The sequence below is a fragment of the Maniola jurtina genome, chromosome 27, assembly GCF_905333055.1.
Source record: "Maniola jurtina chromosome 27, ilManJurt1.1, whole genome shotgun sequence".
Classification (NCBI taxonomy): domain Eukaryota; kingdom Metazoa; phylum Arthropoda; class Insecta; order Lepidoptera; family Nymphalidae; genus Maniola; species Maniola jurtina.
The window spans coordinates 4,556,838-4,584,817 of NC_060055.1; the positions used below are offsets into that span (position 1 = coordinate 4,556,838).

General features: G+C 37.0%; 8 protein-coding genes and 2 long non-coding RNA genes across 11 annotated transcripts; 6 read left to right on the top strand and 4 right to left on the bottom strand.

Moving 5' to 3' along the window:
* Positions 1-375: 375 nt before the first annotated feature.
* LOC123879134 lies at positions 376-16,439 on the top strand. The gene is made up of 3 exons (XR_006798953.1): positions 376-696; positions 1,342-1,343; positions 16,427-16,439. It is a non-coding gene; the product is annotated as an uncharacterized LOC123879134 (long non-coding RNA).
* Positions 2,948-4,336, top strand: LOC123879105. Its single transcript, XM_045926644.1, has 2 exons — positions 2,948-3,019; positions 3,156-4,336. The coding sequence occupies exons 1-2, from the start codon at positions 2,978-2,980 to the stop codon at positions 4,224-4,226; spliced, it is 1,113 nt and encodes a 370-aa protein (XP_045782600.1). The 5' UTR covers positions 2,948-2,977; the 3' UTR covers positions 4,227-4,336.
* LOC123879118 lies at positions 5,683-8,395 on the top strand. The gene is made up of 3 exons (XM_045926662.1): positions 5,683-5,794; positions 6,377-6,541; positions 7,669-8,395. Exons 1-3 carry the CDS (start codon positions 5,750-5,752, stop codon positions 8,011-8,013), a joined length of 555 nt encoding a protein of 184 aa, XP_045782618.1. The 5' UTR covers positions 5,683-5,749; the 3' UTR covers positions 8,014-8,395.
* LOC123879112 (chorion class CB protein PC404-like) lies at positions 9,626-26,810 on the bottom strand. 2 transcript variants are annotated; one of them, XM_045926656.1, is made up of 3 exons: positions 26,661-26,810; positions 25,698-26,248; positions 9,626-9,659 (listed from the first exon to the last, which is right to left on the bottom strand). In XM_045926656.1, the coding sequence occupies exons 1-2, from the start codon at positions 26,778-26,780 to the stop codon at positions 25,718-25,720; spliced, it is 651 nt and encodes a 216-aa protein (XP_045782612.1). In that variant the 5' UTR covers positions 26,781-26,810; the 3' UTR covers positions 9,626-9,659; positions 25,698-25,717. The 2 variants fall into 2 exon arrangements, with proteins under 2 accessions (XP_045782612.1, XP_045782610.1); XM_045926654.1 differs by lacking the exon at positions 9,626-9,659 and having other exon boundaries at positions 25,561-26,248.
* LOC123879113 (uncharacterized PPE family protein PPE24-like) lies at positions 10,141-11,136 on the top strand. The gene is made up of 2 exons (XM_045926657.1): positions 10,141-10,289; positions 10,485-11,136. Exons 1-2 carry the CDS (start codon positions 10,248-10,250, stop codon positions 11,067-11,069), a joined length of 627 nt encoding a protein of 208 aa, XP_045782613.1. The 5' UTR covers positions 10,141-10,247; the 3' UTR covers positions 11,070-11,136.
* LOC123879115 (chorion class A protein Ld19-like) lies at positions 14,345-16,894 on the bottom strand. Its single transcript, XM_045926659.1, has 3 exons — positions 16,754-16,894; positions 15,242-15,584; positions 14,345-14,590 (listed from the first exon to the last, which is right to left on the bottom strand). Exons 1-3 carry the CDS (start codon positions 16,826-16,828, stop codon positions 14,415-14,417), a joined length of 594 nt encoding a protein of 197 aa, XP_045782615.1. The 5' UTR covers positions 16,829-16,894; the 3' UTR covers positions 14,345-14,414.
* On the bottom strand, positions 18,936-19,840 carry LOC123879116 (chorion class B protein PC10-like). The gene is made up of 2 exons (XM_045926660.1): positions 19,695-19,840; positions 18,936-19,514 (listed from the first exon to the last, which is right to left on the bottom strand). The coding sequence occupies exons 1-2, from the start codon at positions 19,743-19,745 to the stop codon at positions 18,996-18,998; spliced, it is 570 nt and encodes a 189-aa protein (XP_045782616.1). The 5' UTR covers positions 19,746-19,840; the 3' UTR covers positions 18,936-18,995.
* On the top strand, positions 20,080-21,373 carry LOC123879126 (chorion class CA protein ERA.1-like). The gene is made up of 2 exons (XM_045926673.1): positions 20,080-20,232; positions 20,935-21,373. Exons 1-2 carry the CDS (start codon positions 20,182-20,184, stop codon positions 21,322-21,324), a joined length of 441 nt encoding a protein of 146 aa, XP_045782629.1. The 5' UTR covers positions 20,080-20,181; the 3' UTR covers positions 21,325-21,373.
* On the bottom strand, positions 21,101-27,888 carry LOC123879132. The gene is made up of 2 exons (XR_006798951.1): positions 27,822-27,888; positions 21,101-21,310 (listed from the first exon to the last, which is right to left on the bottom strand). It is a non-coding gene; the product is annotated as an uncharacterized LOC123879132 (long non-coding RNA).
* Positions 26,909-27,884, top strand: LOC123879125 (chorion class CA protein ERA.1-like). The gene is made up of 2 exons (XM_045926672.1): positions 26,909-27,064; positions 27,434-27,884. Exons 1-2 carry the CDS (start codon positions 27,014-27,016, stop codon positions 27,833-27,835), a joined length of 453 nt encoding a protein of 150 aa, XP_045782628.1. The 5' UTR covers positions 26,909-27,013; the 3' UTR covers positions 27,836-27,884.
* Positions 27,889-27,980: the final 92 nt, after the last annotated feature.

A 27,980-nucleotide genomic window follows, 5' to 3' on the forward strand; every position in this document is an offset into this window, starting at 1 on the left:
TAATAAGTTAACAGGGCTCTCTCCGTCACTCGTTTCATACAATCGTAGTTCCAATTTCATTTGAATATTAAGCAACCAAAGTCCATGAAATTTTGCAGACATATTCTAGAAACTAATATCTGTGTCTGTGGTGTTTTAGATTTTTATAAAAATATGTAGTTTTAAAATTACAGGGGCTCAAAGATTTGTATGAAAATTTTTAAGACCGCGTAACTTTGAAACCGAATATTATAACAGAAATCTGGAAAACCACAGACATAGATATTAGTTTCTAGAATATGTCTGCAAAATTTCATGGACTTTGGTTGCTTAATATTCAAATGAAATTGGAACTACGATTGTATGAAACGAGTGACGGAGAGAGCCCTCTTAAAAGTTGTATGGTATTTTGAAAAATTTCAACATTGCTAAGTTAAACTTATCGCTTAGGTCGTTATTCAATGCAAATACTAATCATACTTTAAAAAAACGGTGAAGTGCGAGTCGGGCCTCACTTTTTTAGGGTTCCGTACATAATTACTGTGGCTTTTTTTAATTAGATACTCGGTACTTAATTTCATGAAACCCAAAAAAATCGTAGGTGGGCATTGATCCGAGTTTTGCATGCTATACAACGCGGGTTTGAAAAATACTAAATCACTAAAACTACAAGATAAGGCAAATGGTTATTGCCATTGGATTGTGTTAAGGTACTTAGTATTACGCTATGTTTTTGCTGGCGTTCTAGTTACACCCTGTATGAAAGCGTCTTTAGCTTGAAAGTGCATTTTCCACAACGGGTAAAGTCATTGTGAAAAATAGAAGCCTAGATAAAATCATTTTCTAAACGAAATCTTTCTTTGAAATGAAATTTCCATATAATAAGAATTTTCCGCTTACATTGACGCTTGCAAAAAATGATTTTTATTTGTTCACTAGAGGATGCCCGCGACTTCGTTCGCGTGGATGTAGGTTTTTTAAAATTACCGTGGGAACTCTTTGATTTTCCGGGATAAAAAGTAGCCTATGTGCTAATCCAGGGTATAATCTATCTCCATTCTAAATTTCAGCCCAATCCGTCCAGTAGTTTTTGCGTGAAGGAGTAACAAACATACACACACACACACACACACATACAAACTTTCTCCTTTAGTGTGATTAAAGGCTTCTTTCCCTCAAATTAAATACCTTTATTAATACTATGAAAATACATTTTTTTTAAATTATACAGTGTGTTTTTTTAATCCCATTAATATGGCGAAATCCAAAACTACAGGAGATACAGGAAAACTGTCTTAGGAACCTTTAGGTATTTTTTGTGAAAACAATTTTGGCATAGCCGATCTTTTGGTCAAGCGTGAGTTGTACATAAAAATCAATGAAATTGACTAATTTTTTTAAATGCCGATCGACTCAGGATCATTAATTCATTTCGATCGACTCACTTTCATGTAAGGACTTTCATATAGTCATTAGTAAAAATCAATTTTTAACCCCCGACCCAAAAAGAGGGGCGTTATATTATGTTTGACGTGTGTATCTGTCTGTGGCATCGTAGCTCCTAAACGAATGAACCGATTTTAATTTAGTTTTTTTTTGTTTCAAAGGTGGCTTGGTCGAAAGTGTTCTTAGCTATAATCCAAGAAAATCGGTTCAGCCGTTTGAAAGTTATCAGCTCTTTTCTAGTTTTCTTACAAAGGTTTTTGTGTCGGAGGTTTTTCAAATTTTGAGTTATTACGAGTAGATAAGTGATAGCGGGGTCCGGGGGTCGGGGCTCGTTTTCTCCCTCCCTCTATCTTTTTGGAATTGTGTACGAAAAGAGCAACCGCCGAGTTTCTCGGTGGTTTTTTTCGGTAGGAACAGGCATTTGGAATCAGTTGCAGTGATTTAGTGACAATGCAAAAGCACTGGTACAAGTTTGTTTAAATAAAAAAATCTTTCAATATAAATAATAAGGACTGGCTCATTTTTAGGGTACCGACCTCAAAAGGAAAAACGAAACCCTTATAGGATCACTTTGTTGTCTGTCTGTGTGTCTGTCCGTCGTATCTGTCAAGAAACCTATGGGGTACTTCCCGTTAACCTAGAATCATGAAATTTGGCGGGTAGGTATGTCTTATAGCGCAAGTACAGGAATAAATCAGAAAACCACAAATTTGTGGTTACCTCATTAAAAAAAATTTAAATGTGTTTCAATTTTCAAAGTGAGATAACTATACCAAGTGGGGCATCATAATATGAAAGGGCTTTACGTATACATTCTAAAACAGATTTTTATTTAGTTTTATGTATAATAGTTTTTGATTTATCGTGCAAAATGTTGGAAAAAATGCCCGAGTACGGAAATCTGCGCCAATCTGACTCGCACTTGGCCGTTTTTTACTTTTTGAGCAACGGATCTAAGTAGCCAGGCTGTCCAGAATTCTATGTGAAGCAACGGGAAGTACCCTAGGTTTTGATTCCCTTGACGGGTCTTGACAGACAACGAAGGAAGAAGGGACCCTAATGTCTTATAAGGGTTCCTTTTTCCTTTTGAGGTAGGGAACCCTAAAAGGAGAGCCGTACTCAGTAGTGAGCCGGCGATGAGTTAAAATGTTGGGAACGATTCAACCTAAAGATTTTTCACAGTTTCCGCATAAGCACGACTCCCACTAAGATACAATTTTGAGCTTTTCTTTCGCTATCTTAAAAAAACTAACACACGCTATAAAAAGCTAACAATAATTTTTTCCATTTCCAAAAATATTTATCACCGTCTACCTTAAAAATGACGTAAACAAAGTACTTTTTAAATTTAATTTCAAAACTTCCGTCAGTAATTATAATCATAGCAATTAGTAATTAATTTCTTGTTAATTTTATCTGTATTGTGCAAGCAATAATTTCATTTTCGAAGATAATGAAATTTTTTTTTAGATAAGTTTTTAGATAAGGATTTGTTATATAAAACTATTTTTTCACAGTCAACTATTCATTCATACTTTTGTTTTCAATTATAATGTTTTTAACATTTTTCGTTATAATAATCGCTTATTTTCAGGTAACTTATCCATTTAAAAATCTTCTATATAAAAATTAATAATATTTGTCTGTTTGTCTGTCTTTATTTATGCGTTCGCGCATCGTTCATCCGACTGAGTTAAAGTTTTGTACAACTTATTTCTATTTATTTTCAGCCAATCTCGAGCCAAGAATTGCAAATAATACAACTCTTACCTAGTAATAATATTGGGCAAAGATATCAAAGTAATTTAATACCATCAAATAAATTAGGATGCAAATGCCAATCATGCCAAGGACAAAAAAATTTAATACAGTCAAATCAATGTGGATGCAGAAAAGATCAATATATAGTTACAACTAATAATAACGAATGCGGTTGTCAAAGGCAACTAAATGTATTGCGAAGAAATATTGGATGTGGTTGCCAAGCATGTAATAATTTGATACCACAAAACGATGTGAGATGTACATGCAATAAACAAAATGTAATCCCAAAAAAATATATTGGATGCAAGTGCCAAGGACTAAATAATTTACTGCCAATTGCTATTGGATGCGATTGCCAGTCACAAAATGCTTTAATACCGCCGAATACTTGTGGATGTAAAAAGCAACAAGATATCCTCGTGCCATTAAATAATATTTGGTATGAAAGTCAAGGATCTAATAATTTGATACCTGTAAATGACATTGCATTTACAAGAAGATTACCGTTAAATATTTGTGGATGCCAACAAAACGTAATAATACCAAATTCATGTGGGTGCAAACGTCTACAGGTACCAAAAAATATCGGCTATGAAATTCAAGGATTAAATAATTTAATACCATCTAACAGTATTGGATGTAAATGCAAAAGACAAAATGTACCACCAAATAACGTTGGATGCGTATGCCAGAGACAACTTAATATATTTCCAATGCCAAAAGGATTGATTTCCAGCCGAATTCCAGACATGCCATTCGAAAAAGATATAACTTTAAGCAATTCATTTTCTATTACCGATTTGCCAGTCACCATGTTACAAAACGAGTTGTCAGACAGAATAAATAAAGGAAATATGCTGCATCATGACAATTGGTTTAACTTAAAAGATCGCTTGGCAGCAATAACAGATCTGGTATCAGCTACTACCAGTTTGCTGTCAAAATTGACAAAAATAGATGATGTCAATCCTTTTCCTACTTATAAACGTGAAAATGTTTCGATTACCGAGATGCCAGTGGCTGGCAATGACGGATAATGTAATAGGAATCTCAGTCGTATGATGTAAAATATAGTTAAATTGTCTATATTAATTTATTTTATTTTTGTAAGTTTTAAAATAAAATATTTATTTATTTCAATTTGGAATATTTGTTTTTCTTTCTCTATATTTTATTATCAACTAGTTAACCCGCCCGGCTTTGCTCGGGTGATTTATTGTTTGTATTAATCTGGGTTCGCTTTTAACTGGGATTTTGTGAGCTGATTTTTTAACTTTTTTGACATACATACTTAATTAATTGGTTAAAAGTTTGTATAATTTGAAGAAATTTTTGGAATACTCTACCAATTACTATCTGGGTATGTTTAAAACAAGAGTGAAAACTACTGATACTAACTAAACTAGGTAAACGCGTTCCATCTTAGGCCACATCATCACTTTCCATCAGGTGTGATTGTGGTCAAGCGCTTGCCTTTAATGAGTTTAAAACAAAAACTTTGGAAAAGAGATCTAAAGACCAGTCAAGTATGAGTCGGTCTCACACACGAAGGATTCCGTACAGTACAAGATATTACAACACTGTGTAGATCCTTTTTTATCTAGTTTGCATGGCGGCCATTTTGAAATTCGCCATTTTTTATTATTTACTAACTGATACCCGCGACTTCGTTCGCGTGGATGCAGGTTTTTAAAATTCCCGTGAGAACTCTTTGATTTTCCGGGATAAAAATTAGCCTATGTGCTAATCTAGGGTATAATCTATCTCCATTCTAAATTTCAGCCCAATCCGTCCAGTAGTTTTTGCGTGAAGGAGTAACAAACATACACACACACACACACACACACACACACACACACGCACACACACACATACAAACTTTCTCCTTTATAATATTAGTGTGATAGCGCCAAATGGAACTCTCTTTTTCTTAAACGTTTCTCAGAGTTAAAATTTTCACTCTGTGATATTTTTAACCTATACCTACAATGGGAATGAACGGGTACGGAACACTGAAAGGAAATAATGACCTCGTCTTAAGAGGTGTCTCTCCGTCACTCGCTCCATACAAACGTAGTTCGTCTCTCATTGGAATACTAACCAAGCATACTCAATGGATTTTTGTAGAAACGTTCCGGAAACTAATATCTATGCCTGTGGTTTTCCAGATTTCTGTATAAATAAATATTCGGTTTCAAAACTACGCGGTCTTAAAAATTCACATACAAATCTTTGAGCCCCTGTAATTTTAAAACTAGATATTTTTAGAAAAATCTAAAACACCACAGGCACAGATATTAGTTTCTAGAATATGTCTGCAACATTTCATGGACTTTGGTTGCTTAATATTCAAATGAAATTGGGACTACGATTGTATGGAGTAAGTGACGGAGAGAGCCCTGTTAATGCTATAAATGCAGTTAAAAGTTAAAACACGTACCAACAAAATGGACAAAGGAAACAAAATGAATCATCCTAACGATAAATTACTATCATACAAATATAAGGGATAATGTGAACTACTTATAGTGTTAATAAACATATTATATTTAATAGTAAAATGGGGCGGACGTCTGTGTTGATATTTTGGATTGCATCATTAACTGTAAGTGAAAATAATTTTTGGACACTATGTTTGTGCCTAATTGCATAATTTTGGCTTGTAAAGGCGTATATTTTTAACCTCCGACCTAAAAAGAGGGGTGTTATAAGTTTGACGTGTGTATCTGTCTGTGGCATCGTAGCGCCTAAACTAAAGACCCGATTTTTTTTTTTACTTTTTTTTTTTATGAAAATATTACAATAAAACTTAAAGCTAGCCTTATCTAATTACTATACAAATCATGCCCGCGTGGAATGGTGCCAAGAATACTGGCTGCATTTTATTTTAATTTAGTATTTTTTTTGTATGAAAGGTGGCTTGATCGAGAGTGTTCTTAACTATAATCCAAGAAAATTGGTTCAGCCGTTTCAAAGTTATCAGCTCTTTTCTAGTTACTGTAACCTTCACCTGTCGGGGGTGCTATAAATTTTTAATTTACACTTGTATGTTTACGTAATTAATTAATTATTATCACTCAATACAAATCTAACAATTCTGACCATCAAAACGCGTAGGTACAGTAACTACTAACTACCTACTTTGAATAAATGATTTGAATTTTAAGTTGGTTGTGATGATTTACAGGTGATATCCCTTTCTGAAGCTGGGATACCCTTGAACCTTCGCTGCTCATCAAGACCGACCCTATCCACCATCAGCAGGAGTGCAGCTGCACCGTTTCTATCTGCGGAACCATGTCTGTCGTTCGTTCCAGGCTTCGTACTTCCGGAGCCAATAGCTGATCTAGATGTAAGGAATCTTTCATTTCATCATAGAACCTCAATAGCTCAACGGTTAAGAAGCGGACTAAATTCCGACAGGTCGGCGGTTCAAACTCCATCCATAGCACTATTTTTGCAATTTGTAGTACTCCTTTCCTAGTTTTGCACTCCTTTTTTAATTTTTAGGGTTCCGTACCTCAAAAGGAAAAACGGAACCCTTATAGGATCACTTTGTTGTCTATCTGTCTGTCAGCTCGTCCGTCCGACCGTCGTGTCTGTCAAGAAACCTATAGCGTACTTGCCGTTCACCTAGAATCATGTGGCAAGTAGGTAGGTCTTATAGCACAAGTACAGGAATAAATCTGAAAATCGCGAATTTGTGGTTACATCATTTAAAAAAAAAATTAAACGTGTTTCAATTTTCAAAGTAAGATAACTATACCAAATGGGGTATCATATGAAAGGCTTTACGTATACATTCCAAAACAGATTTTATTTATTTTTATGTATAATAGTTTTTGAGTTATCGTGCAAAATGTTGAAAAAAATACCCGAGTACGGAACCCTCGGTGCACAAGTCCGACTCGCACTTGGCTGGTTTTTTTTATCATCATCTAAATTCTAACCCTACCCTACTACAGCTATCCTACCCGACGGCCTACTGAACACGGGTTTCCTCTCAGAATAACTGGTCAAGTTTGGATTGACAGACTTCACACACCTTTGAGAACATAATTTAGAACTCTCACGCAAGTAGGTTTTCTCGCGATGTTTTTCTTTACCATTAAAGCAAATGATGTTTAATTGCTTGAAACGCATATAACTTCGGAAAGTTCGAAGTGTGTGTCTGGGATTAACCTTCGATCTCCCAAATAGGAGACCTACTTCTTGACTACTAGCCTATCACCGCACGGCTAAATAATACTGGGAGTTCTAGCTAGTATTTTTTTTAAGAATATTAGCCATGCTAATCATGACTAATACTCCCCTTTCCCCTCCAATTAAGCGTAAAGCTTGTGCCAGGAGTGGGTACGACAATAGTGCAACGAGTGGGGTTTGAACCGCTGACCTTTCGGAATTCAGTCCGCTCCTCAACCGTTGAGCTGACAAGGTTCAAATTTGTAAACTAAATTTAAAAAAATATATATTTTTCAGGTTGATGAAACACCAGAATCACCAGAAACGGCGTTTAAAACTATTGTTATACTTCACAAAGCGCACCGCAACGATGACAATAGTATAAACATAGTAATAACAAGAGACGGAAAACAACCGACAGACGAACAATCAAATGAATGTAGTGAAAATAATTACAGTGATGATGGAAATATGACTGATGAAACTTTAATGAATCAAGATGAAATCTTGGATTCAACTAATAATGATGAACCAGTACCTATTGGTGCGTCTACAGAAGAATTACCAGTACAAGATGATAAAATGAACCTAGTAGAAAAAGACACTCCAATAGATGAAAATGCATGTGATACATGCATTTAATATAGACAGTTAGTAGAAGTTAAGGAAACAGAAAATAATAGTAGTAAAAGTTGAAATTACGAAAATAATAAAAAAATATAAATTAACAAGGAACAATAATGTGAATTTACAGATTAGAATGAAAAAGATGATAAAAAAGTACCATTGTATAACGTATAGCAAAAAAAAACACAAGAAAAAAAGATAAATCGGATGCAAAAGTAGAAAAAAAGGCAAATAACTTCTAGGATAAAAATTATTTAAGTAAAATTAATTGTAGTTTTTATTAATACCTAGAACTGTTTTTTGTAAGACATTACAAAAATGAATATTTTTTTCTAATACGTACCATTAAAACGAATTGTAAAATTAGTAAATAGTATTAAAAACAGAGTTACCAGAATATTATATTTTGTTCCCGTTCATCCAAGAAGTTAAAGTGTGTTTGTTGGTTTGTCCTCCAATTACGCCGCAAAGAGCAACGCGATGACACATGCATGTATTTAAAGATCTGAAGAGTGACATAAACAACTTTTTTGACGGAAAATTCAAGGGTTCTCACGGGTTTTTTTTTTATTTATGATAGTCACCCGTCCCGGCTAGGTAGGTACTAAATGTAGTTATTTTGTTTATATTTCAAACTAGCTGATGCCCGCAGCTTCGCCCGCGTGGATTGGTCAGATCCCCTGCAGCAACAGGATTGAGGAGTTAGACTCCAAATTTTTTATGAAACAATGTCGCAAAGTTCCTCTATCGATTAAAAAAGAAATGACGCAAATCGGTTCAGAAATCTCGGAGATTTTGGTGTACATAGGTAGAAAAACACAACTCCCTTTTTGAAAGTCGGTTAAAAAAGTAGCCTATTTTACGCCCTGGTCAATCCTCTACTTGCCTGTGAAAGTCCCGTCAAAATCGGTTCAGCCGTTCCAAAGATTAGCCTTTTCAAACAGACAGACAGACAGACAGACAGACAGACAGACAGACAGACACACAGACAGACAAAAATTTTAAAAACGTGTGATTCAGTAATGGTATCGTTCAAATAACCATATGAGCTTAATATGAGGTAGTTATTTCGAAATTACAGACAGACACTCCAATTTTATTTATTAGTATAGAAGAATAAGACAGCTTTTTCGACGAAAGCTCTCAATCGGCTTGATTTCTTTCGACATCTTGAACAATTTATCGTCCTACAAATTAACACAAAACAAAGAAACTACACGTATAGCTACTTTCCTCTTGAATCACTCTATCGACGTATTTTAAAAGATCTAAGCGTATAGAGTTAGCGACTTTGTTTTATACTAAGAGGGAAATTACACTGAAAAATGTAAGGACAGCCACCGAAATTTTCTAAGCTGCAGTCCTAATCAAGAAATATTTATTGCCTCGCATAGGTAGGCTCTTCTACCTAGAAAAATATTAGAACTGTTGGTGAGTAACGTTTGACACTATGAATTTCATCCATGCCGAGTAAATTTCGCTGTTGGGAATTAGAGATAGCGATATGTAGGTAGAGAAAAGCGCGCGTTTGACCACGATCACACCTGCAAAATGATGATACCTAAAATGGGACGCGCTTGCCTAAAAGCTCTTCACCTGAAATTCACTTAATGGCCTAAAACTACGTGTACGAAGTCGTGACCATAGTAAATATCGTTTCTCTTTGACCTTGAATTTGCAAGTGTTTCCATCTCTACCTGTCACAGTTCAATTTCAAAATGGTGATAACTTCACAATAGTTTTGTCACGTTCTCTAGAATTAAAAAGTTTAGATTTTTTTTTAATTTTTACTACACAAAATGTTTTACAGAAACAAAAATAATAATTGAAATAAGTACATTGCTGCGAAAAAACCGGCCAAGTGCGAGTCAGACTCGCGCGCTGAAGGTTCCGTACTCGAGTATATTTTCCAACATTTTGCACGTAAAATAAAACAAAGTAATAATAGGTAGGTAAATGATAAAACTGCATCAAACTCTTTATAGGCTTAGACAAAAAATATTATTCGAATTGTGAGAATTTTTCAAAAATTACACAATTCAATCAACACTTCAAATAACATTTTAGATTTTGAAATTAATAAATAAGTATAGATAAGAAGGACTTTCCCAATCCAACGCCTAAAATATCACGCATGATCGCAATCAAAGATAAAATGTTAGAGATAAGAAAATATGCCTATTATATAAAGGATGATATAAAACAAAGACACCACATAGTAATCTGGTCCATCAATTAATTAAGACATAATGAAGACTCTTAGATATATATTTTGTGCTGTTTTTCTTCAGGTAAAATACTATCATTTTATCCATACTCCCATCCATAATTCCATACTTATGTTATAATATATAATATAATAATATCTAATAATATATAATATAATATAATATAATATAATGTATATAATATAATATATAAGTAAGTATGGCAATATTGTATAGTATCGATTTATTTCATTAAACTTAATAATTATTTTTTTCTAGATCGCGACAGCCCAGGTCCTATCAAACATACCAAGATATGCTACACCCGGCCAAATTATAACGAACCAGCCAATGCCAATTCAACAAATGACCAATGCCAATATCAATCCAATAGCAATACCCGACGGCATACCAAGAACTGGATACCCCAACGTTGTAAACGGCATGCCATATATACCCAACAATTTGGCCAATGCCCCAATAGCCAACGCTATAAACGAACAAGCAATAGTTGCTAACCCAAACATTGGTGGTATTCTCACCAGTGAAATAGCCAATGCCAATATTGGCGGTATCAATCCAAATATAGCAACATTAGCAAATATGGCAAACATAAATGGCAATATGGCAACTTTTAATCTTGGAAATGGTGGTTTTACCGTTACTAGCGGATCTCCAGGGATTCCAGGGTTTGGAATCCAAGTATTGGCCGATGCTTTGGAAGTTGGTGGTAAGGTGGCAGTCAATGGTCAAATACCAATATTTGGATCGGTTTCTTTGAATGGAAATTTGCCAACGGAGGGGTCTGCGTCAGTCAGTTACGCTTGTGGCGGACAAAAAACTTCTGATGGAGTAGTAAATTAATTAAATTATTTATGTAAAACTAAGTTATTTATTTTTGTTATATAAGCAAAATAAACTGTGAAACTGATTTTTAGTTGCTTTTTATTTTAGTTATTTTATATAGATGTTAGTCCTTCAATTATATTTTTATTTTCATACTAGATTGGGTAATATTTTGTTGACTTTACTTTTACTAAGCTAAGACATAATTTCGCCATATTGTCAATTTAACATCCTGTGAAATGGTTTACTAGACTGTTAATGGAAATGAATGTCCCACCATGCACAAACGAGGCATTAGCTTCCTTAACGAGGCATTACATTTAATGACAGCTATTGGAGGTCCGTTAACTTTGTAACGGACCGTCAGGTTCATAATATTATGTCAATTGACAAATGTCAAGCTGTCAAGATGGATGTTGCCTAGATACATAATTATTTATATTTTGAAAATGATGTTTTGGAAAACTCCGATACTTTGGATCGTAGGCGCGGAATTTCTAATTTATAAAATATTATAATCACAGTTAAACGAGAAAACATCTAGCGGAGCTAGTGTATACAATTAAAAAAAAAAACCTAACCCTAACCTAACCCCAACCTAACCCTAACCTAACCCCAACCTAACCCTAACCTAACCTAACCTAACCCAAACCTAACCCAAACCTAACCCTAGACTAACCCCAACCTAACCCTAACCTAACCTAACCCAAACCTAACCCAAACCTAACCCAAGACTAACCCAAACCTAACCCAAACCTAACCTAAACCTAACCCAAACCTAACACAAACCTAGCACAACCCTAACCCAAACCTAACCCAAACCTAACCCAAACCTAACCCAAACCTAACCCTAACCTAACCCAAACCTAACCCTAACCTAACCCAAACCTAACACAAACCTAACCCTAGACTAACCCCAACCTAACCCTAACCTAACCTAACCCAAACCTAACCCAAACCTAACCCTAGACTAACCCAAACCTAACCCAAACCTAACCTAAACCTAACCCAAACCTAACACAAACCTAGCACAACCCTAACCCAAACCTAACCCAAACCTAACCCAAACCTAACCCAAACCTAACCCTAACCTAACCCAAACCTAACCCTAACCTAACCCAAACCTAACACAAACCTAACCCTAACCTAACCCTAACCTAACCCTAACCTAACCCTAACCTAACCTAACCTAACCCAAACCTAACCCAAACCTAACCCAAACCTAACCCAAACCTAACCCCAACCTAACCCTAACCTAACCTAACCTAACCCAAACCTAACCCTAGACTAACCCAAACCTAACCCAAACCTAACCTAAACCTAACCCAAACCTAACACAAACCTAGCACAACCCTAACCCAAACCTAACCCAAACCTAACCCAAACCTAACCCAAACCTAACCCAAACCTAACCCTAACCTAACCCAAACCTAACCCTAACCTAACCCAAACCTAACACAAACCTAACCCTAACCTAACCCTAACCTAACCCTAACCTAACCCTAACCTAACCTAACCTAACCCAAACCTAACCCAAACCTAACCCTAGACTAACCCAAACCTAAACCTAGCACAAACCTAACCCAAACCTAACCCTAACCTAACCCAAACCTAACCCTAACCTAAACCAAACCTAACACAAACCTAACCCTAACCTAACCCTAACCTAACCCTAACCTAACCCTAACCTAACCCAAACCTAACCTAAACCTAACCCAAACCTAACACAAACCTAACACAAACCTAACACAAACCTAACACAAACCTAACACAAACCTAATCCAAATCTAACACAAACCTAACCCAAACCTAACACACACCTAACCCTAACCTAACCCAAACCTAACACAAACCTAACCCTAACCTTACCCATTTTTTTTTTTTTTTATCGCTGGGAAATGCTTTTACGCATCCCTCCCGGAAGCAGAGCTGATCACGCTGCTTCCGAGGGGGTATGTGGGACTCGCTGGCATCAGAATACCCACTAAAAAACCCTAACCTTACCCAAACCTAACACAAACCTAACACAAACCTAATCCAAACCTAACACAAACCTAACCCAAATCTAACCCAAACCTAACCCAAACCTAACACAAACCTAGCACAAACCTAACCCAAACCTAACCCAAACCTAACACAAATCTAACCCAAACCTCACACACACAAAATTTTTTATGTAAAATATTTATTTTGTATGTTTTTTTTTTTAAATAAATGTTGTTTTATATTATTAGTTTGGTTTTATTAACCCTCGACCCAAAAAGAGGGGTGTTATAAGTTTGACGTGTGTATCTGTGTATCTGTCTGTAGCTTCTAAACTAATGAACCGATTTTAATTTAGTTTTTTTTTGTTTGAGAGGTAGCTTGATCGAGAGTGTTCTTAGCCATAATCCAAGAAAATCGGTTCAGCCGTTTGAAAGTTATCAGCTCTTTTCTATTTACTGTAACCTTCACTTGTCGGGGGTGTTATAAATTTTTAATTTACACTTGTAAATTATTATGGTATTGATAAAAATAAACGAACATAGTCAATTTGGTTTATGTTAGGTTTGGGCGAGGTTTGTGTTAGGTTAGGATTGGATTAGGTTTCGGTTAGGTTTGGGTTGGGTTACCAAAAAATATGGATAAGTGACGTGCTGATTTGGAAAAGATAGGCACTCAGCAGTTTTGTTAAACCTGTATGCTCAGTTTTGGTATGACATAATATAATCCTATATACTTGATTTTGGTGTGACATATAAACCTTTATACTCGATTTTGGTATGATGTCTGACTTATTGTTAACTTGTTGTGTATTTTTGTCGAATTTTGATGAAACTTTTTTTTTTCTCTCGTCTGGCTTTTACAATGATTAGCCAATGTCAAGTTTGTAGTTATTTGTAACAACTTAGATAAACTATACAAGTATGGACCCCGTCTGTGCCGGCGCTCGCCGACACACGCACGGAACCCCCTTAGAGCGCTTTCCAGTCAGTTTTAACAAAAAAAAAAACACTCCAAAAAGGCAGAGCACGCCCGCCAGCTAACACCAACACAGACGAAGTCCCTTGTCGAATTTTGATGAAACTTTTTATTTTAGTCTAATTTCTATTCCTTATTATACAGGATGTCCAAAAAGTCGTGGATCAAACGCAATAGGGAGATAGTGGAGGTCATTTTCACACACACAAAATACACAAAATGCATTCACGAGGGGTGTTATAAGTTTGAAGTGTGTATGTGACGTGTGTATATATGTGTGTGTGTGGGTCGGCGGTTAAAAATACTACGTAGGCATAACAAAACCAAACTAATAACACAAAACAATATTTATTATTAAAAAAATCATACAAAATAAATAATTAGATACATTAGTTTAACGAATCACACATTCGGTATCGGCGTTTCGCCATTGCACGCGCAGTTGCTGGCCACGGACACCATGCCACCTGCTGGCAGATACCCTTCGAATGTGACGAAGCCTATAACCGGCACGTTGCCAGACACAGCGGTGGATCCTCCCACAGGCATCTCCCCTGCCACTGCGACGTCGCCAAAGCCTAAAAAAAAATTGGTTGTCTGTAAAGTCGGTTTACTGAAGATACTTGAACGTGACAACAAAGGCCGATTGTGCTTCTTTGTCGCTCGTTCCGCGCTCTCGCTTGCAATTCAAGCCTTACATGGAACGCCTCAGAGCGAGGTAACGCCGCATGAGTCATGTTTTTCGTGCGTGCAGCCGGCTCTATCGAATTATAAGACGTTGTCACGTCAAAAAAGATTCCGACGAATTGAGAACCTTCTCCTTTTTTTGAAGTCGGTTAAAAATATATAAGATGCGTCATCGTTCATTCATCACCATCATCATCATAGTCTACAAGCTTAATTTGCTATAATCCGCCAAACCAAAGAAATCTGTATGTAAGTAAACTTTGCAATTACGCATTGTAAGGTCTACATCTCCTGAGGATGCTCCGGTGTCGGGGCGAAACGCGCGTCGAGTGGTGTTGGTTTTTATTCCGGAAAATCAAAGAGTTCCCACGGGATTTCGTATAATCTAAATCCACGCGGGCGAAGTCGCGGGCATCGGCTAGTTAGTTCTAATACTACAAATCGTCTATCTATTTATTTTCGGACTATTTCTTCCGTACGCGACGTTTTTGGGCAGTCTTGTAAAACAAAAGTCGTCTTAAAGAATTAAATATATACTTTACCTATTGGTGACACCCCCGACAATGGTAGAGCAGTGGATATTGGACCACTTTCAAAAGCAAGGTTAGCGTTCTGAGCTGCAATATTACCCACAGCTGCATTAGCAATTGCTGCATTAGTAGTTGCAGCTATTGCATTGCCAGCTATAACATTGCCATTAAGAGGGTATCCGCCAATTGTGTTGCCAGGGTATGCGACATTTGCCAAATTGTTGGCGATGGCATTTGTCGCAAGGTTGTTGGCGAAGCCATTGGCTAGGTTATTGGCTGCCATGGCGTTTGCTGCTAAGCCGTTGAAGCCATTGTTGAACACGTTATTGGGAAGAATTGCTTGACTGAACGCACCCTGAAATAAAAAGAAATAACTTACAGAAAAGCCATGCTGCCAAAAGACTTACGTTCCAGTACGATGTACCTACTTAAGAGGGCTCTCTCCGTCACTCGATTCATACAATAGTAGTTCCAATTTCATTTGAATATTAAGCAACCAAAGTCCATGAAATTTTGCAGACATTCTAGAAACTAATATCTATGCCTGTGGTTTTCCAGATTTCTGTTAAAATATTCGGTTTCAAAGTTACGCGGTCTTAAAATTTACATACAACTCTTTGAGCCCCTGTAATCTTAAAACTACATATTTTTAGAAAAATCTAAAACACTACAGGCACAGATATTAGTTTCTAGAATATGTGTGCAAAATTTCATGGACTTTGGTTGCTTAATATTCAAATGAAATTGGAACTACGTTTGTATGAAGCGAGTGAAGGAGAGAGCCCTGTTAAACTCCTACTTACCCCTTATCAATTTCTGTAGAACTCGATATGTACGAGTTTTATAAAATAATTTATGGTGCCCCTTCTAAGGGTGGAGGGTTAGTCCGCTTCCATCTATTATCATTCATCACTTACCACCAGGTGAGGTCTCAGTCAAGAGCTAATTTGTAGTTAAAAAAAACTCTTTGGAAAAGATTTTTAGCAAGCATGCATTATAGCAAGTCGAAAAAATAACCGAGTACGGAACCCTCGGTGCGCGAATCTAACTCGCACTTGGCCGGTTTTTTTAATGACAACTCCACGTTAATCTTTTACTAAGTGCTCGCTCGCAGGAGCAATTTTTATCTCCACAACATTTTTTAGGCGACTATCAAAACCACGTACAAATTGGACAAAATTGCCTACAAAGCTAAAGATACTAAAGTTATACATGTACCGACCTATGCGTGAAAGTTTTACAAAAATTAAACAAATTATAAATAAAAAATTTATAACACCCCCGACAAGTGAAGGTTACAGTAACTAGAAAAGAGCTGATGACTTTCAAACGGCTGAACCGATTTTCTTGGATTATAGCTAAGAACACTCCCGATCAAGCCACCTTTCAAACAAAAAAAAAAACTAAATTAAAATCGGTTCATTAGTTTAGGAGCTACGATGCCACAGACAGATACACAGATACACACGTCAAACTTATACTCTTTTTGGGTTCGGGGTTAAAAAATGGAACATTAAAAATTACCTGAACAATACAAGCAATAAAAGTGACAAAATAGATTCTAGACATCTTGATATAAAACACACAGTAAGAATACATACAAAAATAATGTATCAGAGACTTTTAAATACATTTTTATCTTAAAAATCTATTCTTTCACAAGGTTTGAGTAATATACGTGATCTTTGGTACAGAAATAAGGAGTTATTGTTATATCATTTTAAACATTTAGAATGATTGATAAAACAATGATTGTGTCACTTTATCTCTACAAAATGAACAATTAAACACGTAGCGCGTAGGTATTTTCAAAACACCTAAACTATTATCCAAAACATTCATATGGTTTTGAGATGGTAGACCTCCTTTTATGTCATTCCACCCTCCATTGTAACCGACTTCAAAAAAACCAGCCAAGTGCGAGTGGACGGACGGACGGACGGACGGACAGATGGACAGACAGACAACAAAGTGATCCTATAAGGGTTCCGTTTTTCCTTTTGAGGTAAGGAACCCTAAAAATTAAAAAAGGAGTGCAAAACTAGGAAAGGAGTACCTACTAAAAAGTGCAAAAATAGTGCAATGGAATATGGATGGAGTTTGAACCGCCAACCTTTCGGATTTCAGTCCGCTCCTCCGTTTTTCCTTTTGAGGTACGGAACCCTAAAAAGGAACCCTTATAGGATCACTTCGTTGTCCGTCTGTCTGTTCGTCCATCTGTCCGTCTATCGTGTCTGTCAAGAAAACCTATATAGGGTAGAGTTCTCTGCCTTTCCTAGTTATAATCTTAGGTCAACAATTAGTAAAATCTAGAGGAAATAAAATACCTTTTTCATAAAATGGTTCACAAACTTTTATTAGCAAAGTACACAAATACGCATCTGGCCAATAACAGTTGGCCAATGATAATAACAGTATAAAAGTAGTCACAACAAGAAAATAGGATTATATCTATCCGTGAAACTTATTCGATCAAAAGTTTTATTAACTTCGTAGGTGTGATCAAAAGTTGGCGCTTTATTTAGCCAGGAGAGTATATTCGTATATTTTTTACCTAACTGCGGCAGAATGTACAGGTAAAAGCTCTTTCATATGATACCCCACTTTTTTTTAAATGATGTAACCACAAATTCGGGGTTTTCAGATTTATTCCTGTACTTGTGCTATAAGACCTACCTACCTGCCAAATTTCATGATTCTAGGTCAACGGGAAGTACCTACCCTATAGGTTTCTTGACTGACAGAGAGACAGACAACAAAGTGATCCTATAAGGGTTCCGTTTTTCCTTTTGAGGTACGGAACCCTAAAAATTGACTTTTGCTGTTGTATCGAGTGGGATGTCAAATGAAAGAGGAGAAAACTGAGTTCATGAATATAAAATACTAGCTGACGCCCACGACTTCGTCCGCGTGGATTTAGGTTTTTCAAAATCCCGTGGGAACTCTTTGGTTTTCCGGGATAAAAAGTAGCCTATGTGCTAATCCAGGATATTATCTATATCCATTCCGAATTTCAGCCAAAACCGTCCAGTAGTTTTTGCGTGAAGGAGTAACAAACATACACTCACACACACACACACACACACACATACAAACTTTCGCCTATTAGTGTGATGTACTACAGAATTAAAATATAGCAAGCGACAGAAAAACAATTTTGCTCTAAATTCAATTGCGTTCAAGACGATCGCAGTCGGGTTTCAGTTTTCAACTTATTCTTTCAACTTAGACCGAAATTTCATATTCCCGACTAGTTTAGATTTTGAGATAGCCCCCGTCACAAAAATGCTCTAAAATTGATAACTTTGATGGCTGCCCATTTGCTAATTTTTTAAGATATATTATATTTGTATTCGTACTCTACTCAATGAGCTGAAACAATGCTAGGGTAAGAAAAAAAAATCGTTGCCTTTTTTATGTATGGAAGTCCCCCTAAAGAATACTTATAATTTAATAGAATTTCTAATTTAATATTTGGTTTTGGATTCACGTTCTGCGCCGAATACCAAAATTTCACAAACTCATTAACACCCATATTACCCATTTTTATGCATAATAGTTTTTGATTTATCGACCAAAATGTCGAAGAAATACCCGAACACGGAACCCTCAGTGCGCGCGTCTGAGTCGCACTTGGCCGGTTTTTTTTTTTAAACTTACACCTCACCATCGTCGTTTAGTACAAAATAAAATGAGAGAATTTTTTCAACAGAGTTCTTTATTTTGTGACAAACATAATAACAATTTAATAACAAAAACATACTAATTAATACAAAGCTCCACAACCGCACCCCCTGTTGTACCCGTACCCGTACCCGGGTCCAGCAATACCGGCCTCAAGCCCCAGGGGGTACCCGTAGCCCAGCCCAGCACCAGCGCCGTAGCCATAAGGCCCAGCGTACCCGTTGATAGCGTCGATACCCTCAGTCAGCATGCCCACGTTTCCGTTCCCGCAACCGTAAGACACCGCCCCAGCACCAACACTGGGCAAACCGCCTTCCAAAGCCACGGCTCCCAAGAACGGCACAGCGCCAGACACGGCTAACGGGCCTTCGTACACGTTCTCAGACGTCATGGACACGCCGGTGACTGCGATGGGGGACGCGCTCCTCACTGGGAAGCCGCCTCCGTAAGCAGCGGCGGGCGCGAAGCCGGCGCAGGGGGCGGCTAGGGCGGCTTCAGGGTAAGGGAGAGCGTTCCATGGCGCGGCGAAGGGAACAGGACCTCGGACCAAGCCGTCGGCGATACCGTTGTATGCAGCTCCGATGCATTGCGCGGAGATGACCTGGAAAAACAAAGGTTGGCTCAATTTAGGACGATAGATTGGAACGGCATTCCGAACCAGTGGTAAATTATTTGACGATTCAAAAGCACTTGTAAAAGCTTATTTGAATAAAAATCTATTCTATTCTATTATATTCTATTCTATTCTACTACTCAGTTTGAAGATCCATTAGAACCTTACCTGGACAAAAAGTGCTTGAGCACAGAAAAGGAGAATTGCCTTGGCTGCCATTGTTAAAAAGTAGTTTTGTTAACTGGTTGAAGTAGTAACTGAATATGTTTTCCAAAATATTTTAGTACATTTTATACCTTAATAATTACCAAAGTTAATTGATAAAATGTTTCTAAATCAATGAAAAATGTTATTAGAAATGAGAATTACTTCATGAAATATTTATTACATGATTCATATCGTAAAAGTTAGGTCAATACTCATTATATTTCAAAAAGTTATGTCTTTATATTATTATTATTACATTGATAACAATTATTAATTAACATTGATTTATTATTTTGTGTATTAAAAAATTACCATGAAAATAATTTTGTATGTTAGGTCATCTATTCAATGATAACATTTGCATAACTAATACTTTAAACTTTTTATATAAAAACAAAAAGTTAAATCGAAATCAATATTGTACCCTTGACTTCAATCAAACACAAACATGTCCTCCTTTGCTTTCCTTTTGCTTTGCGCCCAAGCTTGCTTGGTACAGGTGAGAAAGAAATTCTCTATTTTGATTTAAAACACCCTTTCAGATTTAGAGTTTTTATAAATCACGTGGGAACTCATTGATTTTCTGGGATAAAAAGTATTCCATTCTATATCCGTTCATATGCAAGCTATCCTTGTATCAAACGTCAAAATCGATTACACAGGCCGTAAGACGCTGGCAGCCAGACAGACAAACAGACACACTTCGCATTTGTAACATTATATTAATACTAAAGGATGCCCGCGATTTCGTCCGCGTGGATTTAGGTTTTTAAAGATCCCGTGGTAATTGTTTGATTTTCCGGAATAAAAAGTAGCCTATGCCCGTCCCCGGGATATAAGCTAACCCTGTACCAAACGCCAGAATCGGTTAAAATGTTGGGCCGTGAAAAGGTAGCTGACAGACAGACAGACAGACACACTTTCGCATTTATAATATTAGTATAGATGGATTCTATTGTAAAGTTCAATTTAAAATGCTTGGTAGGATTTAATTTGCGTATTACTATTTATTCCGAACTTCTTTTCATTCTGAAAGGAGACTCGTGCTTAGTAGTGTGCCGATGACGGGTTGAACGTATCATGATGAAACCTACTTCAGCTAGGGCTTAAAAAGCGCTAACCTTCCACGGAACTTTTGTAATTACCATCAAGTGTATATTGTAAAGCGCATACCTAATCTTGAAATAAATATCTTTTCCAGAATGTATTCAGCCAATGCCTCGGCGCGGGCCCACTCGCTTACGGTCCAGGCATCGCCCCAGGTGTTGCTCTGGCACCTGGCTTAGCGCCCTACGGCTTGGGAGCCGGCCTGGCTGCTGGACCATTCGGCGTGGCGCCAATGGCTGTGGAGCTCGGTGGATTGGGAGTAGGCATGGCCCCAGCAGCTATAGAACTCGGTGCATATGGCGGAGCTGGTATCGGTGACGTGGCGGTCGCTGGTGAGATGCCAGTCGCTGGCACCACCCTCGTCGCTGGCCAGGTGCCGATCCTCGGCGCTGTGCGCTTCGCGGGCGATCTGCCAGCCGCTGGCACTGTCACCATCACTGGCAGCTGCGGGTGCGGATGCAACCGCGGACCTTACTACTACTAATTTATAAAATATCACAATTTTAATCTAACATAAAAGGAATTAGAACACATTTTTTAAATTTGTTTTGTTAACTTTTTTGCTAAGTGTTTAACTAATATTTTATTTCAATAAAATTGATGTGTCGCAAAACTATGTTTATTACTTAACATATCCCTCCATGAGCGATTGAAAAAGCTTAATGAATATTAATAAATTAAGTAATATACATTTTATGGTACTTACCATAAAGTTAGTTACTTGCGCTAACAAAAATAATAGTACAAAAGAAAAACAATACCTAACAAAGATATACATATAAGTATCTATCTAGTAATTGTACGTTAAGACGTACAATTTTATTGGCTCAATCTACATTTAATTTAGGTTTATCAGGACAGGTATTATCACCCACAAAAGCACATGTCCAATATGTCTAACAGTGCATAGGATGATTTATTTGATTATTTTGAAGTTATGCCTACCTGTATTTTACAAAAAGAACACTGCAGTAAAATTATCAATCAAAAAATGTTAATTTGAAGAATACTTATACCCATAAGTTAGTTTTTAGAACGTGTAATAAATGCCACAGATGTAGCATCTTCTGGGTTACCTACAGTTTGGGTCATTTTGAAACATTGCTTTCATCCACACATGTCAATGATTACTGCCGGACTTGAAACCCTCACTAGGAACTTACCATCAGCGTGATAAAAATTAAAGTATCTTACTCGTGATTACGTATAGATATACGTAATCACGAGCAAGATACTTTAATTTTTATCAGGTATCTGTTGTAAGTTGCAACCTATTTTCGAACGAGTAACCTAGAACCTGGAATGAATGCTGAAAACAAAGGCCAAAAAACTCATAAATTGAAGGAGTCCTCGCAAAAAATATATTAAAAAAAAAATTTATCTTTCAATAAAAGCCATTTCTATGTGTAGAACCAGAACTCTAAGTACACTCTTTCTCAAAGTTATCCATACTTAGGTACTAATATGCGAAAGTGTGCCTGTGGTTTGCTTGCTGCCTGCTTGCTTCTTGCAACCCGTAGACAAATATAGGCTACTTTTCATCCCGGAAAGTTCAAGAGTTCCCAAGAGACTTTTGAAAACTTAAACTTACAAGGACGAAGTCGCGGGCAATAAAAAAAACCGTCCAAGTGCGAGTCGGACTCCCTCACCGAGGGTTCCGTACTCGGGTATTTTTTCGACATTTTGCACGATAAATCTAAAACTATTACGCATAAAAATAAATAAAAATCTGTTTTAGAATGTACAGGTAAATCCCTTTCATATGATACCCCACTTGGTATAGTTATTTCACTTTGAAAATTGAAACATGTTTTAATTTTTTTTTAATGATGTAACCATAAATTCGCAGTTTTCAGATTTATTCCTGTACTAGTGCTATAAGACCTACCTACCTACCAAATTTCATGATTCTAGGTCAACGGGAAGTATCCTATAGGTTTCTTGACAGATACGACGGACGGACAGACAGATAGACAACAAAGTGATCCTATAAGGGTTTCTTTTTTCCTTTTGAGGTACGGAACCCTAAAAATCCTGACTCACTCATTAATTGGCCCATCAACGCCCAGCCCAAGCCCTTGAACCTAGATAGCTAAATTTTTGAACAGAGGTTCTCTTTATAATGTAGCTGAACAAGGAATAAGGCCGAATTTCTTGAAATTCCTTCGCAGAATAAAAATGATTTTTATTTTCGTCTAATAAAGCCGCGGGTAATCGTTAGTTATCGTTATTTAGGACTCATTGTAATCTCGGATTGCGACAATCTCAGTAACGTTAAAAGACTTTCCTTTTGCTTTTGTAAAATAATAAAATGATCGGAATCGACGATTATCTGAATACTAAGTAAATATTCACTCTATATATATTCAGCAGTTAACACAGGTCATGCTTAAGGCCTATAGGTATTAGGTTTGGTAATTTTATATCATTATATCCTGACTCTCAAAGATCGATCTATGCAAAATTTGATTTCATCGGACAATAATTCTTCAAGAATTTTACTTGCGTTCTTTGAGAGAATCGTCGAATAAAATTAAATACATTTTAGGTCGTTAAATAAATTCTACCACAGTTTTAATTGTAACCCAAGCACATATTGTAAATACCGCTACATATTAACTTGTATTACTTGGGCTGTATTTACAATATGTGCTTGGGTTACAATTAAAACTGTGGTAGAAAAACGAGGTGTTTCGGTCTTGATAATCAGAAGTGAATTGGTTGAATTCGCTGCCCGGGGTTCGTCCAGGCCAGCAAGATATTTGAATCGTTCCGAATTCAAATTGTGTTCTCTAACTGACAGCTGCAAAGTGTGTTGCTTTCTTCGCAGCTGCCGGTCTTAAAAGAGGCTGCATGCCTCTACATCACCCCCCTACGGAGTGAAAAAGAAGAGAAAATAAAAAAAATAAAAAAATTATTTGCTAAGCAGCTTGATAGGGTATTGCTGCTATAACAGTTGGCTCGCTACAACTGAACCTTTGCTTTGAACCCTTTGGACCCGACACGCTGGTTCATACTTCATACATGCCTCGTGAGGACATATCCGAGGCGCCCTGAGGAGGATCCAGGTTCTATAAAAACATTACTTTGTTCTTCTGTGCTGAAAAACATATTCGAACAATTATTTATTATTATTGTGTCATTTCGTCGCTGCGCGTGCGAAACCGCGTAAGAGCAGTTTGTAAATACCGCGTAACAGCAAAACGCGCAAAATTGAAATATCGTGCTGGCCGATTCTAAACGCTTATTGGCTTCTATTAGACTTCACCTGAGTTGAATTATCCAATGAGAAACGTCAGTTTTGCTATCGAAACAATACCGCGGAACAGGAGGAGGCCTGAAGTTGGAAGCAAGTGCGCGTATTTACTACGGCCGGTGAGAAAAATGTGCTGCAGTCAGTGTATGCTCCCGAAAATAATTATTTTGCCGTGATTAACCAACATGTAAGTATGTTTTAAATGTTTATTATTTTTCGTTTATAATGAGCTCATACTAAAATATTTAAATTACATGTAATTCTGTTTTAATTTAATGGTTCTGACCAATGTAAACCCTAACAAGTATTTACGTGGTCTTGACATCACTCACATTTATTTGTTTTGTTAAGTTACGCGGTATTGCATTTTACTGAAACTTATAAATAATTCATTTCTTATTTATAGATAAATCCCTTGCATTCTCAAGTAAGTACCCAAATGATGGAGGACCGATAACTTTATTTTGGAAGAAAAAATATATAAAAAAAAACGTAAAGGAGATAAAAATAATTGGAAAAGAATGAAAAATAAGAGAAAGAGAATGATGGGAAAAGAGAACGTTGGATTTAAAAAAGAGGGCACAAAATTTGTTCAGAACGATCCTAAGCCAGCGAGAATAATGGGGCCAATATTATGTATGTCAACAAAATGCTTCAGTGGTAAAGCTATGTATTGTTCAAAATTAACGGAAGAAGTTCGATCTGAAATATTCAATAACTACTGGAAAATGACTTGCCAAAAAAAATGTACATAATATCTTCAATGGTGGATAAAAAACCTTAATCTAGAAAAACTACCTAAATTTAATGATAAAAAGAAAGAGTTTGCCTGAAAACGTTTTTGGATACATTGGGTATAAAAAATGGACAGTTCGCTATTGGCTTGGAGATGGGACAATAGACATTGTTGCACTTGGCTATGGCTAGGAACGTAGTAATAACTCAGAAGTACTTGGAGAAAGGCCACACGCAGATGGAAGTGGATTCAGTCCACACGGGGATTGAAAGCCGCAATAACAAAGGAAGCCAAAAAAGTACCAAGCCCTTATGAAGTTATTACACCTGATTATACGTTTTTTAAAGATTTTGGTCTTAAAGATTACCAGATTTATGAATCAATAAGACCTGGCTGAGGAGCGGGTGATCATTGTGTGATTGATATAAAAGCACTGAGATATAATCCAGATGGCACCATAGAATATAAACTCCACTTTTCAAATGATTTTGTCCCATTGCCTAGAAGACCAAGGAAGATTACGTGTTAGCGAATTCAACCAATTCACTTCTGATTATCAAGACCGAAACACCTCGTTTTTCTACCACAGTTTTAATTGTAACCCAAGCACATATTGTAAATACAGCCCAAGTAATACAAGTTAATATGTAGCGGTATTTTTATTTATCAAGTTATCTATCATACGCTGCATGGCTGCTACAATACCAAAAATGACGAAACAACAAAAATTTATGACAAATAGTATTTATTTGAAAGTAACAATCAATTTATAAATCAAAGAACATAAAAAAACAATAAATCGTCATCACAAAAAATTACCTATTTTGGAAGTATAGAAAATTTTACTATGTACACACCACAAAACTTTTATACAATTAATACTGTTTAAAACAAAGCTCCACCGCATCCCCTGTTGTACCCGTACCCATAACCACGTCCGGCGATAGCGGCTTCAGGCGCCAGGGGGCCATACCCATAGCCCCCCACTACACCGGCGCCATAAGGTCCAGTAAAGGGTGCGATATCTTCGCTCACCATACCAACATTTCCATTTCCACAGCCATAAGAAACTCCACCAGCCCCAACAGTGGGTAAACCACCTTCCAAAGCCACGGCTCCTAAGAAAGGTACAGCACCAGTCACGGTTATGGGGCCTTCGTACACGTTTTCGGATGTCATGGTTATGCCGGTGACAGTCATAGGGGATACACTGGTAACTGGGAAGCCACCTCCATTGGATGGTCTGAAGCCAGTATATTCTGCAGCCAAAGGAGCAGCACCACATGATCCGGGAGCCCGTATAGCAGCTAAAGGAGCCTCAGCGATGTATGGAGCGTTCCAAGGTGCAGCGAAGGGTCCGGCCAAACCATCACCGACTATCCCGTTGTATCCGCGGAGACATTGGCTGGAGATGCACTGGAAGACAATAATTAATTGAGAAAAATTTTGTAGGTACAAGAGTAGTCTGTATAACGTAAACCCTACTAAGAAAGAATTTGTAAAAATTCTAGCCGCAGTGGGTCAGGTAGTTGTACTAGGTGTAAAATTAGGTTGTTTTCGATAATTACAATGATTTCGAAAAAGCTGTATTCTAAACAATTTTATTACAATCTCAATTATGCTGATTAGCTGTATTAATGGTAGGTATGATATACGGTAAATACGATCCTTACACTGTAGCTATGGCAGTCTATGACCCCAGAATGAGTAATAGGACATTTTACAAAAGGATTTAGGGTAACCAAATAACCATAAGTCTACGCTAAATAAACCAAATTAGGTATAATAAACAAAACTTAGAAAACAGGTAATTAAAACAAGTGCCTACCTGGGCAAAAAGTGCCTGAGCACAGAGTAAAAGAACTGCTTTTGCGACCATTTTTCTAATGTGGTACGAGTAAATGTTATTAGATAAAAGAACAATTATTGAATATGTTTTTAAAAACATTTTTGCACGTTATATATTCCAAAAATTACAAAATCGATAAGAATTACCACAGATACCTACTTAGAATTTTTAAAGAAACAATGCACAATGATAAAGTTAGGCCATTTTTATTCAATTGTAATAAATGTCAGTATTGGATGATAACAGTTACATAACAGATACGTATTTTTTGTATAAATTCTTAGCAAAAAATGTAAATCAATATTCTACGCTTGAATCCGTCAAATACAAACATGTCATCCTTTACTTTTCTTTTGCTTTGCGTCCAAGCTTGCTTGGTACAGGTGAGCAGGAAATTCATAATAATTTAGTTCTGAACTTTAATTTAAAAAAAATTAACAACGTCTATAGCAGGATGATTTTTGGAATTCCGTAGACGAGGGGTGCCAACGGCCTTCTATACCTAAGCCTCTGGACGTAGAGTTAAAAATTTCATAGGGAGTATAGCTATTTCTATTGCCGCTCTAACAACAAATATTAAAAATTACAAAATTTAAAAATAGTTATTACTTGTGTCAATGGTACGAAACATTTCGTGTGCGAATCCGAGTATAACTGATTTATAGTAATTATAGTAAATATGCTAAATAGAAAAGCTTCGCCTGGCAATTTTAAAAATATTTTTAACTATGCATATTAATTATCATTTCCAGAATGTAGTCAGCCAGTGCCTCGGTGCAGGCCCACTTGGTTACGGTCCAGGCATCGCCCCCGGCCTCGCTCTAGCGCCTGGCTTAGCGCCTGGCCTAGCGCCTTATGGCTTGGGAGCCGGCCTGGCCGCTACTCCATTCGGCGTGGCACCAAGGGCTGTCGAGCTTGGCGGTTTGGGACCGGGCTTGGCTCCAGCACCTATAGAACTTGGCGCATATGGTGGAGCTGGCATTGGTGACGTGGCAGTCACTGGTGAGATGCCAGTCGCTGGCACCACCCTCGTCGCTGGGCAGGTACCGATCCTCGGTGCTGTGCGCTTCGCGGGCGATCTGCCAGCCGCTGGCACTATCACCATCACTGGCAGCTGCGGGTGCGGGTGCAACCGCGGACCATATTATTACTAAACATAAAATAATTTATTTTGTTAAATCACAATAAAACATTGTTATAATATTCAGATACTTTGTCTCATTTTTCCTTTATTTTTTTGTTAAAAATTTTATGATTCCGTATTAAATGGATAGATAGATAGAAAACTTTATTGCACAC

What these genes read in the sequence shown, in the direction of transcription:
- LOC123879105 (XM_045926644.1), top strand. Translation starts at nt 2,978, where the DNA reads ATGTTTTTAACATTTTTCGTTATAATAATCGCTTATTTTCAG. An exon ending in TAATAATCGCTTATTTTCAG is followed by an intron (nt 3,020 to 3,155) that starts GTAACTTATCCA and finishes ATTTATTTTCAG; the next exon opens with CCAATCTCGAGCCAAGAATT.
- LOC123879118 (XM_045926662.1), top strand. Translation starts at nt 5,750, where the DNA reads ATGGGGCGGACGTCTGTGTTGATATTTTGGATTGCATCATTAACT. An exon ending in TTTGGATTGCATCATTAACT is followed by an intron (nt 5,795 to 6,376) that starts GTAAGTGAAAAT and finishes GATGATTTACAG; the next exon opens with GTGATATCCCTTTCTGAAGC. An exon ending in AGCCAATAGCTGATCTAGAT is followed by an intron (nt 6,542 to 7,668) that starts GTAAGGAATCTT and finishes TATATTTTTCAG; the next exon opens with GTTGATGAAACACCAGAATC.
- LOC123879113 (XM_045926657.1), top strand. Translation starts at nt 10,248, where the DNA reads ATGAAGACTCTTAGATATATATTTTGTGCTGTTTTTCTTCAG. An exon ending in TTTGTGCTGTTTTTCTTCAG is followed by an intron (nt 10,290 to 10,484) that starts GTAAAATACTAT and finishes ATTTTTTTCTAG; the next exon opens with ATCGCGACAGCCCAGGTCCT.
- LOC123879115 (XM_045926659.1), bottom strand. Translation starts at nt 16,828, where the DNA reads ATGTATTCTTACTGTGTGTTTTATATCAAGATGTCTAGAATCTATTTT. An exon ending in TTATTGCTTGTATTGTTCAG is followed by an intron (nt 15,585 to 16,753) that starts GTAATTTTTAAT and finishes TTTTTATTTCAG; the next exon opens with GGTGCGTTCAGTCAAGCAAT. An exon ending in GTCGGGGGTGTCACCAATAG is followed by an intron (nt 14,591 to 15,241) that starts GTAAAGTATATA and finishes ATTTTTTTTTAG; the next exon opens with GCTTTGGCGACGTCGCAGTG.
- LOC123879116 (XM_045926660.1), bottom strand. Translation starts at nt 19,745, where the DNA reads ATGGCAGCCAAGGCAATTCTCCTTTTCTGTGCTCAAGCACTTTTTGTC. An exon ending in CTCAAGCACTTTTTGTCCAG is followed by an intron (nt 19,515 to 19,694) that starts GTAAGGTTCTAA and finishes TTGTTTTTCCAG; the next exon opens with GTCATCTCCGCGCAATGCAT.
- LOC123879126 (XM_045926673.1), top strand. Translation starts at nt 20,182, where the DNA reads ATGTCCTCCTTTGCTTTCCTTTTGCTTTGCGCCCAAGCTTGCTTGGTA. An exon ending in CCCAAGCTTGCTTGGTACAG is followed by an intron (nt 20,233 to 20,934) that starts GTGAGAAAGAAA and finishes TATCTTTTCCAG; the next exon opens with AATGTATTCAGCCAATGCCT.
- LOC123879112 (XM_045926656.1), bottom strand. Translation starts at nt 26,780, where the DNA reads ATGTTTTTAAAAACATATTCAATAATTGTTCTTTTATCTAATAACATT. An exon ending in CTCAGGCACTTTTTGCCCAG is followed by an intron (nt 26,249 to 26,660) that starts GTAGGCACTTGT and finishes ATTGTCTTCCAG; the next exon opens with TGCATCTCCAGCCAATGTCT.
- LOC123879125 (XM_045926672.1), top strand. Translation starts at nt 27,014, where the DNA reads ATGTCATCCTTTACTTTTCTTTTGCTTTGCGTCCAAGCTTGCTTGGTA. An exon ending in TCCAAGCTTGCTTGGTACAG is followed by an intron (nt 27,065 to 27,433) that starts GTGAGCAGGAAA and finishes TATCATTTCCAG; the next exon opens with AATGTAGTCAGCCAGTGCCT.